At 42.6% G+C, this 15,166-nt stretch overlaps 1 protein-coding gene across 1 annotated transcript; it reads left to right on the plus strand.

The window, feature by feature from the left end:
- Nucleotides 1-1,344: 1,344 nt before the first annotated feature.
- On the plus strand, nt 1,345-14,265 carry dnmt1 (DNA (cytosine-5-)-methyltransferase 1). The gene is made up of 34 exons (XM_063904472.1): nt 1,345-1,564; nt 1,976-2,012; nt 2,705-2,812; nt 2,907-3,147; nt 3,252-3,324; nt 3,422-3,533; nt 3,622-3,662; nt 3,744-3,798; nt 3,934-4,017; nt 4,136-4,245; nt 4,389-4,507; nt 4,604-4,696; nt 4,777-4,928; nt 5,340-5,527; nt 6,853-7,036; nt 7,149-7,246; nt 7,466-7,610; nt 7,706-7,821; nt 7,902-8,103; nt 8,182-8,315; nt 8,405-8,584; nt 8,674-8,898; nt 9,369-9,561; nt 9,730-9,820; nt 9,903-10,043; nt 10,145-10,427; nt 10,531-10,672; nt 11,161-11,327; nt 11,438-11,615; nt 11,712-11,907; nt 11,988-12,151; nt 12,458-12,574; nt 13,815-13,908; nt 13,992-14,265. The coding sequence occupies exons 1-34, from the start codon at nt 1,518-1,520 to the stop codon at nt 14,027-14,029; spliced, it is 4,548 nt and encodes a 1,515-aa protein (XP_063760542.1). The 5' UTR covers nt 1,345-1,517; the 3' UTR covers nt 14,030-14,265.
- Nucleotides 14,266-15,166: the final 901 nt, after the last annotated feature.

Genomic DNA, 15,166 nt, shown 5'->3' on the forward strand with positions numbered 1-15,166 from the left:
TTTCACCTTAGGAATTATTGCTAGATGAACAATATATTGCTACTTTCAAGACAAGGACAAACTTAAGATATTAAAATAAAAATAACTTTGAAATACAATGATATTATTCTGATACTATGATTAAGAGGGTTGTGTTGTAGGGGGCAACACTCATTCAAGACTAAAAATAGGAGAAAAATATGAAAAGTAAAAGAGATTATTTACCTTTGGTCTGCCTATGGCATTAGCACATGGCTTGATAATGTGATTTCATCTGTCATTTGACAGACAGTGTATCTCTTCCTCTGCCAGGCTAAATAGGATTCAGTAACAAAGTTGTGCGCATGTTGAGGGACAGAATTTCAGTGTAAAGTTACTGTTGTTTAAAAAGAGTTTATGATTTAACAACAGTTTTGACCATTACAGGAGAAATACACTACATCAACAAAATAGTTGCAACAGAATAATAATATAATATAAAATGTTATATTCGACAAGCAAGTAGGTCACCAAGAAGGGACAAGAGAAAAATGCTCATTTAGAGAGTGCTCGAAAGCTTTTAAATAATAAAGCTTTTTTAAACCTTTTCTCCCACAACTTTATTTACATTTTGTCTAAGGACAAGTATACCTAACACAACAGCATGTTTTAAAATTTTGGTCATGGATTGTTTTAAATTTCATAAATGGAAATGAAAATGTCCTCCAATTCTGGAATGAAAAAAGTAGTTAATATATCTGAATCTACAAAAAAGAGAGTCCAGCCAGATTCTGAACATAAAATAAACATAACAGCAGAAGGTGATTAGTTAATCTTTTGACATTTTGTGTCCATAAGCTTTGAATTGTAGTCGTTCCTTTATACATCCATGATCGAAGTGTGCTTGTGTCATCTAAAACATCGTCTTCTAGTTGTTCAATAAACAAACAAATATAGAGTTGTTAACATGCTCGTAAAACGAAAACTCCATAATTCATTGCATGCACATTGTCATTTATAAAGTGTTATCATTCAAAAGTGCAGTACTGAAGCACTAATAGAACTAATTTGAAATGCATGGATTTTTACTAATATAGCTCATTAGTAAACAACATTCAGATTGCTTCTGCCTGGTCAGTTGTCAACAACATCTTGCAAACAGAAGAGGTAAGTCGAGTTAGTTGTTGTTCTCAACAAACGTATATTTCTTTATTTATATAAATTTATGACAATCACAATTTTGTATTATGCTTGATATATTTTATGACATTGTTTTTAATCCCAAAAATCTCTTTCATGGGGGAAATATGTCTTCTCGAATTTAAAGTGTTTCACCCATAAACACCGGTAGTGGAACATTCCACAACACCCGGGTTTCCCCGCGAAAAGACGGCCCGCGCGCCCGAATTGCTTAATAGCATCCATTGCAAGAGACAGCACACGAGAGCCTGTCATTGTGGAGACGCGCTGTAGTTAACAACGGCGGGTTTTAACATTGTTTTAACGGATTTTAAAGCAGTTTTATTGTTTTATCTCAAACGTTTACTTAGCTGTGTACCATGCCATCCAGGACTTCCCTGTCTTTGCCAGAGGATGTCAGGAAAAGGTACGTTAACGTTTATAACATCTCTGCTAATAATGGCTTGGTGATGTAGCATGCAGGCAGCTTGTTGTCTTGTCCAAACGCCATACATCCAACGAAACCTCTCTGCTCTACACTTGCACTCGCTGTTAATTCTCTACTGTCTTGCTTCAACTAGCATCTGCACCTAGCGTTAGCTTGTTGTCACTTGACAGTCAGAGCTGATACTCCATACAGAGTTAGCATCCTGTTAGCCACTTAGCATCGTTAGCCTGTCAATAGACGGAGCAGCGTGTGAGGTTTGGCGCCACTCAGGAAGTTTTGCTACCTTTTTATTTCTGCTAGCTGCGTCCACACTGGCTTTATTACCATGACCATGGTAGTACATGTGTTTTAAAAATGAATCTAACGTAGCTTTGTGTCCGTTGTTCACAGGCTGCAGGTGCTGGGCGAGGATGGAGATTCAGAGGAGGTGGGTTATGTCTGTTTTTGATGTTCCCTACTGCTCTTGGAAGTCTGCATGAATAAAGTGTAACTCTAGTTGCCCAATTAGTCTTGTTAATGACTTCCGTTCTGTTTGGAGCCCCAAAGACAATTGAATAAGGCTGTAGGTTCACAGTGTTCTGCCTTAAATGGTAGCTCCACTCTTATATTGTCTAATTAAATTATATTATGTTCACACGAATGAGTTTCTCAGATGCTTAGAAGCAAAGAAATTAACTGTTCAATATTATATCCTAGACAAAACTCCAAGAGCTACCACTTGGATGCCCTGCATGGGTGAAGTTAATTAGAATATATATCTCAAAACGTATTGCTCTCTAAAGTGGGAAACTTATCACAAGTTTGATTGTTGATGGTGGCACCTCAAGTTAAGGAGATGATGTAAAACATGTGCTTAAAGACATGTATTAAACTGTAATTGTTATATATAGCTTAATGCATATCGCCAAGAATATATAAAGTGAACAGACAATACTATTTTCAAACTACAAGAAGTCTCTCCAAGTGACACATCAATTTCAGTCAACACAACAATCTCAATCAGGCCACATATTGTGCGATAGGATTCTACAATGTATATCATGAACCTACTATACTTTTTTCTTTTAAGTTAAACATTTTTCGCTGTATCTTTTTTTTTCTTCTGAAAATGCCTCCCAGGATCATGTGAAAGAGAAGCTCAAGTTGGTTCAGGACTTCCTGCATGTTGATGCTCAAGACCAACTGACCAGCCTGGAGGACAAGATGAAAAAATCCGAGATCTCGATGGTAAGTAACTTAAACATTTTGAAAAATAATTCACAATTTGACATTTTCACTGCGTAACATTTCTAATGTGTGTTTTATTATGTTGTTTCCTCAGGAAATCTACATCTCTAAAGTAAAGGCCTTGCTGGGAAAAGAGCTTTATCTCGAAAATGGCTCACATGTGGATGACGTGGAGCAGAATGGAAAGACGAATGGCTTAACAAATGGTTCCAAAAAAGATGAGAACACTGAAGATGTAACCATGGATGTACAGGAGGAAGAGGAGGCTGTCAAGTCACCGACTGCCTCCAAAGGGAAGGGAGGCCGTAAGAGCAAAGCCAATTCTGACACTAAAAGTAAGTTTTAGAATTGCTTTTAATGTTTGTCATCTAATGGCTGCAATATAAGATGGAAATGACCAACTACAAGTTATTAAAGTATTGTTTTCTCTTTTTTAAAGAGTCTCCAGCCAGCTCCAGGGTTACAAGAAATGCTGGAAAACAGCCAACCATCATGTCAATGTTCTGTAAAGTGTGCGTATAGGAGTTTTATATCTTGTCTCATGCTTTGTTCACGTCTTCAGCAAGTGTAAAAAAAAAACGTCATGTGTATTCTGTAAATGTCTTGCAGTCAGAAGCGCAAGTCTGAAGACTTGAATGTTGAGGCTACTAATGGACAAAACTCAACAAATGGACAAACAGAAGTTAAGAAAGAAGATGAAGAGGAAGAAGATGTTGAGGAGGTGAAGCATTTTTCAGTAAAAGTGATTTTAAAAACATGCTTTTTCCAAATGTCTCTTATATAACACTGACCTTCCAAATCTGTTGTAGGTCCAGGATGAGAAGCGTCAAAAAGTGGAATCTGATGAAAAGTAAGCAATAAGCTCCTTGAAAATGAATGCTTGCTATTGGGCCGCACTAATGAGACATGCTAATGCTTCTCTTTAATGCAGAGCTGCTCCAGAAAAGTTGACGAGTGAAACAACAAAGCCAGTTTCTGCTGCAAAGGTAACCACAGTATTTGAGAAGCATAGGCATTGTTGTAAATTAATTTACTTGTCTTAATTTCGTTCGGTGTCATAGCTGTTTTTGTAAGCTTCAATCTTTAGTACTAAAAAACCTGTGTAATGTTTTTCCTTACAGACACCACCCCCCAAATGTGCAGACTGCAGACAATACTTGGATGACTCTGACCTTAAGTTCTTTCAGGGGGATCCTGATAATGCGGTGAGGATTTGTTTGTTACTTCCTGTGTATTTTTAAAATGAACCCTCCACTATTACTTTAGTTGAATACCTGAATTGATCAAGCTAATGTGACACCTGAAATGTTTCTGCTCTATCAGCTGGATGAACCAGAAATGTTAACAGATGAGCGCCTCTCCCTGTTTGACTCAAATGAGGATGGCTTTGAGAGCTATGATGATCTGCCACAGCATAAGATCACAAACTTCAGGTAAGCTTTTCTCCGTCAGTGAAGCTTGGCCGGTTGACCTGGTTCAGAGGAACAAACGTGTCCCTACTTGCATTGTAGTCACATGTTTTTGTATTGCAGAACCTGAGTAAGTTGTAGTGTAACCTTTTCTTTACGCCTTGCAGCGTATATGACAAGCGAGGCCACCTGTGTCCATTTGACTCTGGACTGATTGAGAAGAACGTGGAGCTCTACTTCAGCTGTGTTGTCAAACCCATCTATGATGACAACCCTTGCTTGGATGGTAAATGTCACATTTCACTCAACAAAATGCTACCTTTTAAACATTTCTTTTAGACATTACATTCGAGCAGATGTTGACTTGTATGTTTTCTCTCAGGCGGTGTTCCTGCCAAGAAGCTTGGACCCATCAATGCCTGGTGGATCACTGGTTTTGATGGTGGAGAAAAAGCCTTAATTGGTTTTACTACAGGTAGCTAAGTTTCCTATTCCAACTTATAATTAATTTGACCCTGTATGAAGTACTAATGCTTATCTCTGTTCATTATCTAGCTTTTGCTGATTACATCCTGATGCAGTCCAGTGAGGAGTATGCACCCATATTTGCTGTGATGCAGGAGAAGATCTATATGAGCAAGATTGTTGTAGAGTTCCTTCAGAAGAATCGTGACGCTAGTTATGAGGACCTTCTCAACAAGATTGAGGTGAAGACCTTTTCCTACTTTCTTGGTAGTTTATTAGGTAATCTGATCTGAAGTCAGAAAGCTTACCTTTTTAAAAAAAAAAAAAAAAACCTAAACTAATTGTTTGATTCTTCTAAAATAAATATCAAATACTTGCTGTTTAGAGCCTCTGACGTATGCAGGCTAAATAATAATACTCAAAGACATGTTTGCATATCAGGGCACTATAAAACAGAATGCAGGAGTTTAGCCAATATTTTCTAATTGCAATGCAGAAAACGTTCATGTCAAACAACTTTTGTGATCGGAACATTTGTTAGTTGAAGGACCCTCCTGATACCTGGGTGCAGGTTTTTAGTGTGGCTCTCTTTACTGCCGCTACTATCACTGCAACGCCAGGGCACCTGCCAACTTTGTGTCTCCTGTCCTCAGACCACCGTGCCTCCTGCAGGGCTGAACTTCAACTGCTTCACGGAGGACACTCTGCTGCGCCACGCCCAGTTTGTGGTGGAGCAGGTGGAGAGCTACGATGAGGCCGGGGACTCTGATGAGCAGCCCATCATTGTTACTCCCTGCATGAGGGACCTGATCAAACTGGCGGGAGTCACTCTGGGGAAGAGGTATGTCTGGAGAATGATTATGAACCTGTTCCTCCTTACAATGTTTACTGAAACTTTTCCTAAAAGTAGGCTCATGGTAACTACTTAAGGTTAAATTTAATACAAACATGAGCGGTACACGTACTACATTTACCCACTCCCATTCTTCAGCTTCATACAGTTTCTAGCTTGAGATTATTTGCAACCAAAAATGCTTTCACTTAATTTTTGCCTCTATTCCTGTATTTCTGCTCCTCACTCCTTGTTATCCCTTATGTCTAACATTCCTTTGACACTTCCTAACGCAGCATGCTGCTGTACTGGTAGGTAGGCCTTTTAAATGCATCCTTAGCTTGTATGGTGGTGTGTTTAGTGTAAAGCATTGAAGCTATATGGACAGAATAACTACAGAGTTCAAGCTAGAATTGATTTGTTTGTAGTTTATTTGCTTTAATTGAATTCTGTGTCCAATATTTATCTTGACTCAGTTACCAATGATTAAGAAATCAATTCTTTTAAATGGTCTTGTAGGCTTTGAAGAAAAATGCACAGAAAGTTATTTCTGTACTGTAATAAAAAAAAAAAGCTTTTTCTTTACATTGCAGTCATGCAACTCTTCTGGTACTGGGAAATGTAAGGATTTAAAACAAAAATTATGAAACCAGAAAAGTTCAATACGTCAAGTGATTGAATCACATGTTATATAAGGAAAGTTGTTTTTCAATATAAGTTTGAGCTTCTTAAAAGCAGGTCTGTCAAACCTTGAACTTTGTTGAATGGGTTATATATTACTCAGTAACTCAACAATGCTGAAAGGATGTTGGCTCTATTGGAGGATTATTCTGATTAGCTGACTCCTTAATCTTTGGGTTTAGGGTTATATGCATCAGATTTATTACATTAAATGATTAAGTTACACCTGGGCTCCCTATGGGTTTGTTCGAGCCTTTAGAAAGAGAAACACTATTCGGACCTCATGGTTTCAATTACCCATTGTACCCTGGGAGAGTCTTCATAAGAAGTATTTTTCAAAGCTTTGAACTCGTGTGGGGAAACAGGTTGGTTGCCATCAATGCACACTTTAAACCTTTAGTCGTAACGCTGTGTGTGATAGTGTTTTCCGTGCAGGCAGAGGCCAGTTGCATTTAACGGGAACTCTGTGCAGATCATCTTTGCTGTCTGTCTGGTTTTGTCTGCTTGTTTCTTGCGTTGCATGGCCTGATGCAGTGGTGTGTTGACAGCCAGGGGCTTCATAATCGCCATCGCTCCACATATCATCGGGTGTTTGCCAAGCCCAACAGACATTTTCCTCTGAACACATTCCTCTGAACGTATTCTATCCACAGGAGAGCTGCCAGAAGACAGGCCATTCGTCACCCTACAAAGATCGAGAAGGACAATAAGGGACCAACGAAGGCGACCACCACCACGCTGGTGTACCAGATCTTTGATACCTTCTTCTCTGATCAGATAGAGCAGAATGACAAAGAAAATGGTGGGGCCAAGAGACAGCGCTGTGGCGTCTGTGAGGTGAGTGGTGTCTGAGCAGTGGGGCTGCCCTTTTTTGTAAAACTAAACTAAGTGTGAGGTCTTTTGTGTACTTGGCAGCTGTAATTCATGCATTTTTTGTGTTGGCCTTCAGGTATGCCAATCTCCGGACTGTGGGAAGTGTCCTGCTTGCAAAGACATGATCAAATTTGGAGGAGGTGGCAAAAGCAAGCAGGCTTGTAAACAGAGAAGGTGGGATTGTGTTCTGAGCCGATTAGTCCATACATCCTTATTCTGCAACCTTCTGAGTGTTTGAAAGGCTCTTTTAGCCAAAGCTCCATTTAAGTTGCTGGCAGTGTATAACTCGCACACAGCTGAATGTTGGAGAAACTTTAAATGATGCTCTGTACTGACAGAACCCGGGACACTTTAGTCCTTAGGCCCTCTTGTTGACATGTTTGTGTCTGTTAGATGCCCAAACCTTGCAGTAAAGGAGGCTGAGGATGATGAGACCATTGAGGAGGAAGATGTTCCTGTGAAGGCCAAAAAGGTTTCTAATGCCAAGAGGAAGAAGCAGAACCAGTGCAAGCTGTCGTGGATTGGAGAGAAAATTCAGGTGTTTTCCCCTTCCCAGGTTGTTGCACTAAAGTATTTTTTTGCTGTTTGGTTTTATATTAAATGTACTTTCTCCAACCCCCCCCCCCCCTTCAGACTGATGGAAAGAAGCAGTATTACAGGAAGGTCCGCCTGAATGATGAAGAGCTGGAAGTGGGCGACTGTGTCTCTGTCTCCTCAGAGGACCCCTCAATGCCTCTCTATCTGGCAAGGTAGGTGGACATTTTTTACACTTGCTGATAAGGTTTTGTCACTTTTGCTTGTACGCCTCTAACGTTGTGTTTAACGTCAGGATTGCATCACTGTGGGAGGACAACAATGGGAAAATGTTCCATGCCCACTGGTTCCTTCGGGGGGCTCAAACGGTGCTGGGGGAGTCTTCTGATCCGCTGGAGCTTGTGCTTGTGGACGAGTGCGAGGACATGCAGCTCAATTATGTGCAAGGCAAAGTTAACGTCATGTATAGGGCTCCGTCTGAGAACTGGTTTATGGAGGCAAGTGAACTACACAGCACGTTTATTTGTCATTTGCTGGAAATGTTGTCGTGCTTACACTTGAATTAATTTCTTCAGGGTGGTATGGATGAGGAAATCAAGGTGATAGAGGACGACGGGAAGAGTTTCTTCTATCAGTTCTGGTACGATACAGACTACGCCCGCTTCGAGACGCCTCCCAAGATCAATCCAACAGAAGATTGCAAGTTCAGGTAAGCAGCAGCCACGTGAATTTGCACATGCTCTTTTTTAATATTTAGTGACATTATTTGACCCTTTGTTGTGGATTTGTCACCCTCAGGTTCTGTCACAGCTGTGCTAGGATTACCGAGAGAAAGGAACAGGAGACTCCTTGTGCGTTTGAACCCCTGCTGGACAAGGACCATGACTCCAAGGTGTGTTATGCCCTGGCCTGCTATCGGGGCGATCAGTTCAAAGTCGGCGACGGCGTCTACCTGCCTCCTGACGCTTTTAATTTCAGGTGAGTGTAGGCAATCAAAATGTTTAACTCAAACTTATTCAATCACAAACCTGTATATGAGACTCGCTGCCTGTCTCCTCGGTGCTTAGTGTGAAGCCGGCTAGTCCCGTGAAGCGCTCCCACCGTAAAGAGGATGTGGATGAGGACCTGTATCCAGAATATTACAGGAAGCATTCGGACTACATCAAAGGATCAAACCTGGACGCTCCAGAGCCTTTCCGCATCGGTCGCATCAAGGAGATCCTCTGTCACAGGCGGAGCAACGGGAAACCTGATACTTCAGAGGTCAAACTGCGGCTCTACAAGTTTTACAGGTGAAACTAATTGCAAATAAATACGTTTTGGTTCAGGCTTTAATCGAGCGAGAATCGATTGGACCGACCACACACGTTTCGAAAACGAAAAGAGGGAATCGATTTTTACGAAATAACTTATTTTTTAACGAATTAAACAAATAAAAAAATATTTTATTTCATTATGATTATTATTATTAACATAACTCTCAAACAAGCAGAAAAGAGAAGAAATCCGAAAGTGCAATAGGCATTGCGAGGGCTAAAGTAAATTCCCACAAATTTTACGCACCGGAAACAGCCTGATTAGCGGCTTAGTGTTTTGCCAAAAAATGGAGGGCAACAGCGATCAACCTGCGCGACATGAGAGACCAGTGATAACCCCTAATCACATGAGGAGTTCGAAAATAGATTGTGATTTTTTTCAAAAAGTGACAGCCCTAGTGATAAATGATTTCTCAGAATGAACTTGCTTTTGACTATTCTCCCAGGCCTGAGAACACTCACAAAGGAGTCAAAGCCAGTTACCACACAGACATCAACCAGCTGTACTGGAGCGACGAAGAGGTGACGGTCAGCATGACGGAGGTGCTCGGCCGCTGTCAAGTAGAATATTCAGAAGACTTGAATGAATCGGTCCAGGACTATTCCAGTGGTGGCCCTGATCGCTTCTACTTCTTAGAGGTACATTCATTTAATATCTGTGCCCATATCTTTAAATGGCTCTCCTTACTGCTGGCATGTTGGTGTTCACACTGCAAAGGGAGGCTACGTTAACATGCCATTAGCGCTGTACATGGTGCACTCTAATTATCTCTGATGTCTAATCTTATACATGTACCCCTCTTTCAGGCCTATAATGCAAAATCAAAAAGTTTTGAAGACCCTCCAAATCATGCTCGCTCGGCTGTCACTAAAGGCAAAGGAAAGGGAAAGGGCAAAGGTGAAACCTCCTGCTATAACATGAGAAGTGTTCCTTGATCTGAACATTGCTCCCAGCCTCACTGAAAGCTTTCTCTCCCTAGGTAAAGGCAAAGGAAAGGCTGCAGCTGCACAGGAACCGCAGGACTCTCAGAATGATCCACAGACACTTAAGGTGCCCAAGTACCGCACACTGGATGTGTTCTCGGGCTGCGGAGGACTTTCGGAAGGCTTCCACCAGGCTGGTAAGTGCTGGTTCTGTGCTAACCATGAGTTTTGTTTTCAAATCCACAAAATGACATGCAGAGAATAATGTATTTGAATGTAATGCTGGCTTCCTTTTTAGGTATGAATGAGACTCTGTGGGCCATAGAGATGTGGGAGCCAGCAGCACAGGCCTTCAGGCTCAACAACCCCGGCACCACGGTGTTCACGGAGGACTGCAACGTCCTGCTGAAGCTGGTGATGTCCGGTGAGAAGACAAACTCTCTCGGCCAGAAACTACCTCAGAAAGGAGACGTGGAGATGCTGTGTGGAGGCCCTCCCTGCCAAGGCTTCAGCGGGATGAACCGCTTCAACTCTCGCACTTATTCCAAGTTCAAGAACTCACTCGTGGTCTCCTATCTCAGGTCAGACCCCATTCTCTATTAGATTGTTTGAGGTTCATTGTTGGCATGAAGTTCCCTGCACTATTGTATTCCGTCTGTAAGTGCAAGTGTTTTTCTCTCGCAGCTACTGTGACTACTACAGACCCAAGTTCTTCCTGCTTGAGAATGTGAGGAACTTCGTCTCCTTTAAAAGCTCCATGGTTCTGAAGCTGACTCTGCGCTGTCTCGTGCGAATGGGCTACCAGTGCACTTTCGGTGTGCTTCAGGTGGGTGTGACTACAGCGACTGTTTCCTTCAGTCTGTACTTCATGACATTCCAAATAAATTGTGCTTCTGACTCTTGGCTTTTGTGGGGATGGCCTGACCCTCTTAACACGTTCAGTCTCCCAGCACATCGGCAGAGTGCCGGTAACTCCTGTATTTGACTATTTCATATTCTGAGTAGAAGCGAAGAGGGATTTAAAAAAAAAAAAATTGTACAACGATTCACTTTCAATGTAAATGTGAGCTGCCATAACTCAAAGAAATCGTATGCTAATTATGAATTTCCCGTGCACTGGTCTAGTGGTGTATAAAGTGATTACATGCTGGACTGACCAAGCTGCAGCTTGACCGGTAGATGGCAGCTCCTAATGTCATATAGAAGCGGATAACTAATGACTTCAAGATTTAGGAAAAGATAATCCTGAATGCCAATGTTTATGATTCTGCTCCATCACTAACCTGCTGAATGCTGCCCCCCCCACCTCCTCAGGCTGGTCAGTACGGCGTAGCGCAGACCCGCCGCAGGGCCATCGTCCTGGCTGCTGCTCCTGGAGAGAAGCTGCCTCGCTACCCCGAGCCGCTGCATGTGTTTGCGCCTAGAGCTTGCTCTCTCAACGTGGTGGTGGACGAGAAGCGATACGTCAGTAATGTCACAAGGTAAAGAGCACTTCCTCTACGGTACTTTCACTGGGCTGTGATTCTGAATCTTAAACCTGTATAGCTCTTAAAGTAAAGCCTCTGACTGAGCACTGTATTAATGTCTACAGAGGGAATGGAGGAATCTACAGGACCATCACCGTCAGAGACACCATGTCGGACCTGCCAGAGATCCGCAACGGAGCAGCATCGCTGGAGATTTCCTACAATGGAGAGCCTCAGTCGTGGTTCCAGAGGCAGATCAGAGGCACACAGTACCAGCCCATCCTCAGAGACCATATCTGCAAGGTGCGTCTCTCTGCATCTTAATATCAATCTTAACGCGATGCTCTGTAAATGTTGGATAGTAACACCATCCTGCTTCTGCTTGTAACATGTTCTCAGGACATGAGTGCTTTGGTGGAAGGGCGGATGCGTCACATCCCGTTGGCCCCGGGCTCGGACTGGAGGGATCTGCCCAACATCGAGGTCCGTCTGAGAGACGGCACCATGACCAAGAAGCTGCGCTTTGCACACCCAGATAAAAAGAACGGCCGCAGCAGCACCGGGGCACTCAGAGGGGTCTGCGCGTGCTCAGCAGGTATGAAGGTTGCGTTTTCTACTTTAACAATGACTACACTTCCAGTGTGGAGGCCTCTCTGATCAGGTTTGTCATTTTAGGGACCCCCTGCGACCCTGCAGACCGGCAGTTTAACACCCTAATCCCCTGGTGTCTCCCCCACACCGGGAACCGCCACAATCACTGGGCCGGACTCTACGGCAGACTGGAGTGGGACGGCTTCTTCAGCACCACGGTCACCAACCCTGAACCCATGGGCAAGCAGGTGCATACCTTTTGTATAAATAAAATCATTTTCAGCCCAAATGATTCAGACCCCTGCTATAAGCACACTACCTAGAAACACTCTTGGGTAGCTTGGATAAAAACGCATTTCAAATTACGAGGTCTCTTAAAACTGAATTGGCAATCGTATTGTTTGAAAGTCACTAGGTAACCCAGATATCAGTATTTGTACTGATTTTTATTTTTTAAAACATTTATACCAAAAAGACATCGGTACTTTTTGTCTTTGAAGCCCTGGCTCAGATGTCTTGTCGTTGTACCCTAATCTGAGCATTTCTCTTTTCAGGGCCGAGTTCTGCACCCTGAGCAGCACCGGGTGGTCAGTGTGAGGGAGTGTGCTCGCTCTCAGGGATTCCCCGACACCTACCGCTTCTTTGGAAACATCCTGGACAAACACAGACAGGTAACGTCCTCCTTCAGTTTGAAGCAGGCCATGGGGAAGGGTCTCTTTTATCCTTTGGTTCCAAATGACGCTGGCAGCTGGTTTTAGGATGTCTTAATGTTCATCAGGGTTGAAGGACTACCAAATGCTGTGGATCAGTCCGGTTTGGTTTTTTTTCTGTAATTGATATTTTAAAAAAAATAACATTTAATATAGACCGGGTGGAGAGGACTCCACTCACCCAGCACTCAGTATACACACTTGTATACCCCTGATCAGGAGCTAGATCAGGGGTATACAACTAAAATTCAATGAGGTCCAGTGAGAGAGAATTTCCTCAAGCAAAGGTCCGGAACATCAAAATGTCTAACTGGCGTTATGAATGAGTGTGATATACATTAACTGTGACCTAGTAGCTGTATCAACGTCAGCATGTAATCAACAACTGACTGTCTCATCAAACAAAGTACAATTCAAAAACAACAATATTTATTGTCACTTGAACTATACACTATAATACTGTAGATATTTTTAATGTTCCACTCGGCCTACATTTAAAATAAAATAGCTTTTGAAAATGTGTGCGTCTTAAAAGTGCTTGATTTTAAAAAGATTAAAGAGCAGCAGCTTGAGTTTCGCTTTCTCTTTTTTAGGAAACTTTCAGCCAATTATATAACATCAGTCCGAACACATCAGAACAATTGAACAGTTTTAAGGCTGTCTTGCTTCCCCTCTTATATTCCACTTCCTCACTGACCGTCTTTTGTTCAGTGAGAGGACTGAGCTCCAGCCTGTCGGGCTAGGATTTTAAATCGGGGCTGAAATATTGTCAGGGCCATTCTCATACACATGTGACTGTGCTCATTGGTGCACCACTCATCTCTCTCTCTCGCTCTCTCGCTCGTCTGTTCCCTCACTCTTCTCTCCGTCTTCTCTCTCCCGCTTGCTCGTCTCTTCCCTCACTCTTCTCTCTCTCTCTTCTCTCGCTCTAACTTGTCTCTTCTTCTTGTGTTTGTCTCCCTGTATCGCTCACTCGTCTCTTTCGCCCCTGTCGGCGCCGGTTAAAATGGAATTGCCCAGTCAAAATGAAAATACCTTAATGTATTGATTATAGGTCCCGGTCCGTATAGGTTGGCGCCAGGGTCCGGACCGCGGTCCGCCTGTTAGTGAACTTGGTCTAGACCAAGAAGACACTTGCATTCGTCCTGTCGCTAGTAACAAAACTACAACTAATGCCACAATGTGTTCTTGTTTCTCCCAGGTTGGAAATGCAGTGCCCCCTCCCCTCTCCAGGGCCATCGGCCTGGAGCTAAAGAAGTGTGTCATGGAGAGATTGAAGGAAGAGCAAGCATCAGGTGAGACATCCATATGGAATGTGACTTTTCCTGATTGACATTAAGTGACGATGCAGAAATCCTTAACCTTTCCCTGTCCACAGAGACTGTCAAACAAGAGAAGATGGACGCCTCTGATTAGTCGCGGGTTCTATTTCAAGATCTGTTCAACCAGCCTGATGCCGCCGTGTCAGCGACTCATGTCTTTTAAATAAGCTGGTTTTTAACAGCTAAGTGACCGCCACGAACATTCAGTGCCATTCCATGTCTGTTTTAAACTGTGCTTTTAATCATGTTGAGAGGTTCACTTCATGTTGGATAAAATTGTATGTAGTTTTTATATGTGTAATATTTCAAATAAAGCTCTTAAGAAATTGACTTGTGACTTCCATGAGCCCTGCCTGCCATCTGAGGCTGCACTCTAGAGGGAAATGGATAGCTGTATTTACAAACTTCAACATATCCTAATGCAGACACGTTTCAAGGGTACCTGCTAATCTACAGACCATAAATTGTAGACATGGATTTTAGAAGCCTGTTTAAGAACCTTTTAGTAGTTTTAACTTGTTGCATCAATTGATTTGCGTTAATCACAGCCTAATGATTCTTTATAACTGTTCAGAGGATGTATGGCTCTAGAAAATATGTTCCTGTTTGAGCATAACACTAATGCTCCCTTATCTTAAACGGGCAACTCTTATGGAAATTGCACTGGCTTCAAAACGATTTAGTGAGGGTGAATTTGTGAAGACATGCATGCTGAAGGCTGCAGAGATTGTGTGATATTGATATTCATCCGCGGAGTTGATGACACTTTAACCGTCACCGAGGATTTCGTGGAGTTGGTGCCAATGAAGGATACCACAACAGCAGCTGATATTTTTACCGCCCTCATCGGAGCACTGGACAGGGTCGAGTGGACTGGCCCCCGCGCTGTCAGCCTGGCTCCATCAACGATCGGGAAAAAGGCGGGTGTTGTGACAACTCAGAAGTGCAGACTGCAAATGGAGGACGTGATTTTTGGACTTTTCACTGTATTTTGCTTCAGGAGGCATTATGTTGCAAGTCATTAAAGATGGATAACGTCATGAAGGTGTTTGTCCAAACTGTTAATTTCACCCGATCCAGAGGCCTGAATCACCGTCAGTTTGACAGCCTTCTCAGAGAGAAAGACCTCAACTATGGCCTGCCATACCACACAGAGGTAAAATGGTTAAGCCGAGGTGCTGTGCTGAGGCGTTTCTTTGATTTACGAGAGGAAATTGAAGAGTTCATGGGG

The sequence above is a fragment of the Eleginops maclovinus genome, chromosome 16 (assembly GCF_036324505.1).
Source record: "Eleginops maclovinus isolate JMC-PN-2008 ecotype Puerto Natales chromosome 16, JC_Emac_rtc_rv5, whole genome shotgun sequence".
Taxonomy (NCBI): Eukaryota; Metazoa; Chordata; class Actinopteri; order Perciformes; family Eleginopidae; genus Eleginops; species Eleginops maclovinus.

Coding starts and splice junctions, on each gene's coding strand:
- dnmt1 (XM_063904472.1), top strand. CDS start 1,518: ATGCCATCCAGGACTTCCCTGTCTTTGCCAGAGGATGTCAGGAAAAG. Junction 8,104..8,181: donor CTGAGAACTGGTTTATGGAG/GCAAGTGAACTA, acceptor TAATTTCTTCAG/GGTGGTATGGATGAGGAAAT. Junction 11,616..11,711: donor TCAGAGACCATATCTGCAAG/GTGCGTCTCTCT, acceptor ACATGTTCTCAG/GACATGAGTGCTTTGGTGGA.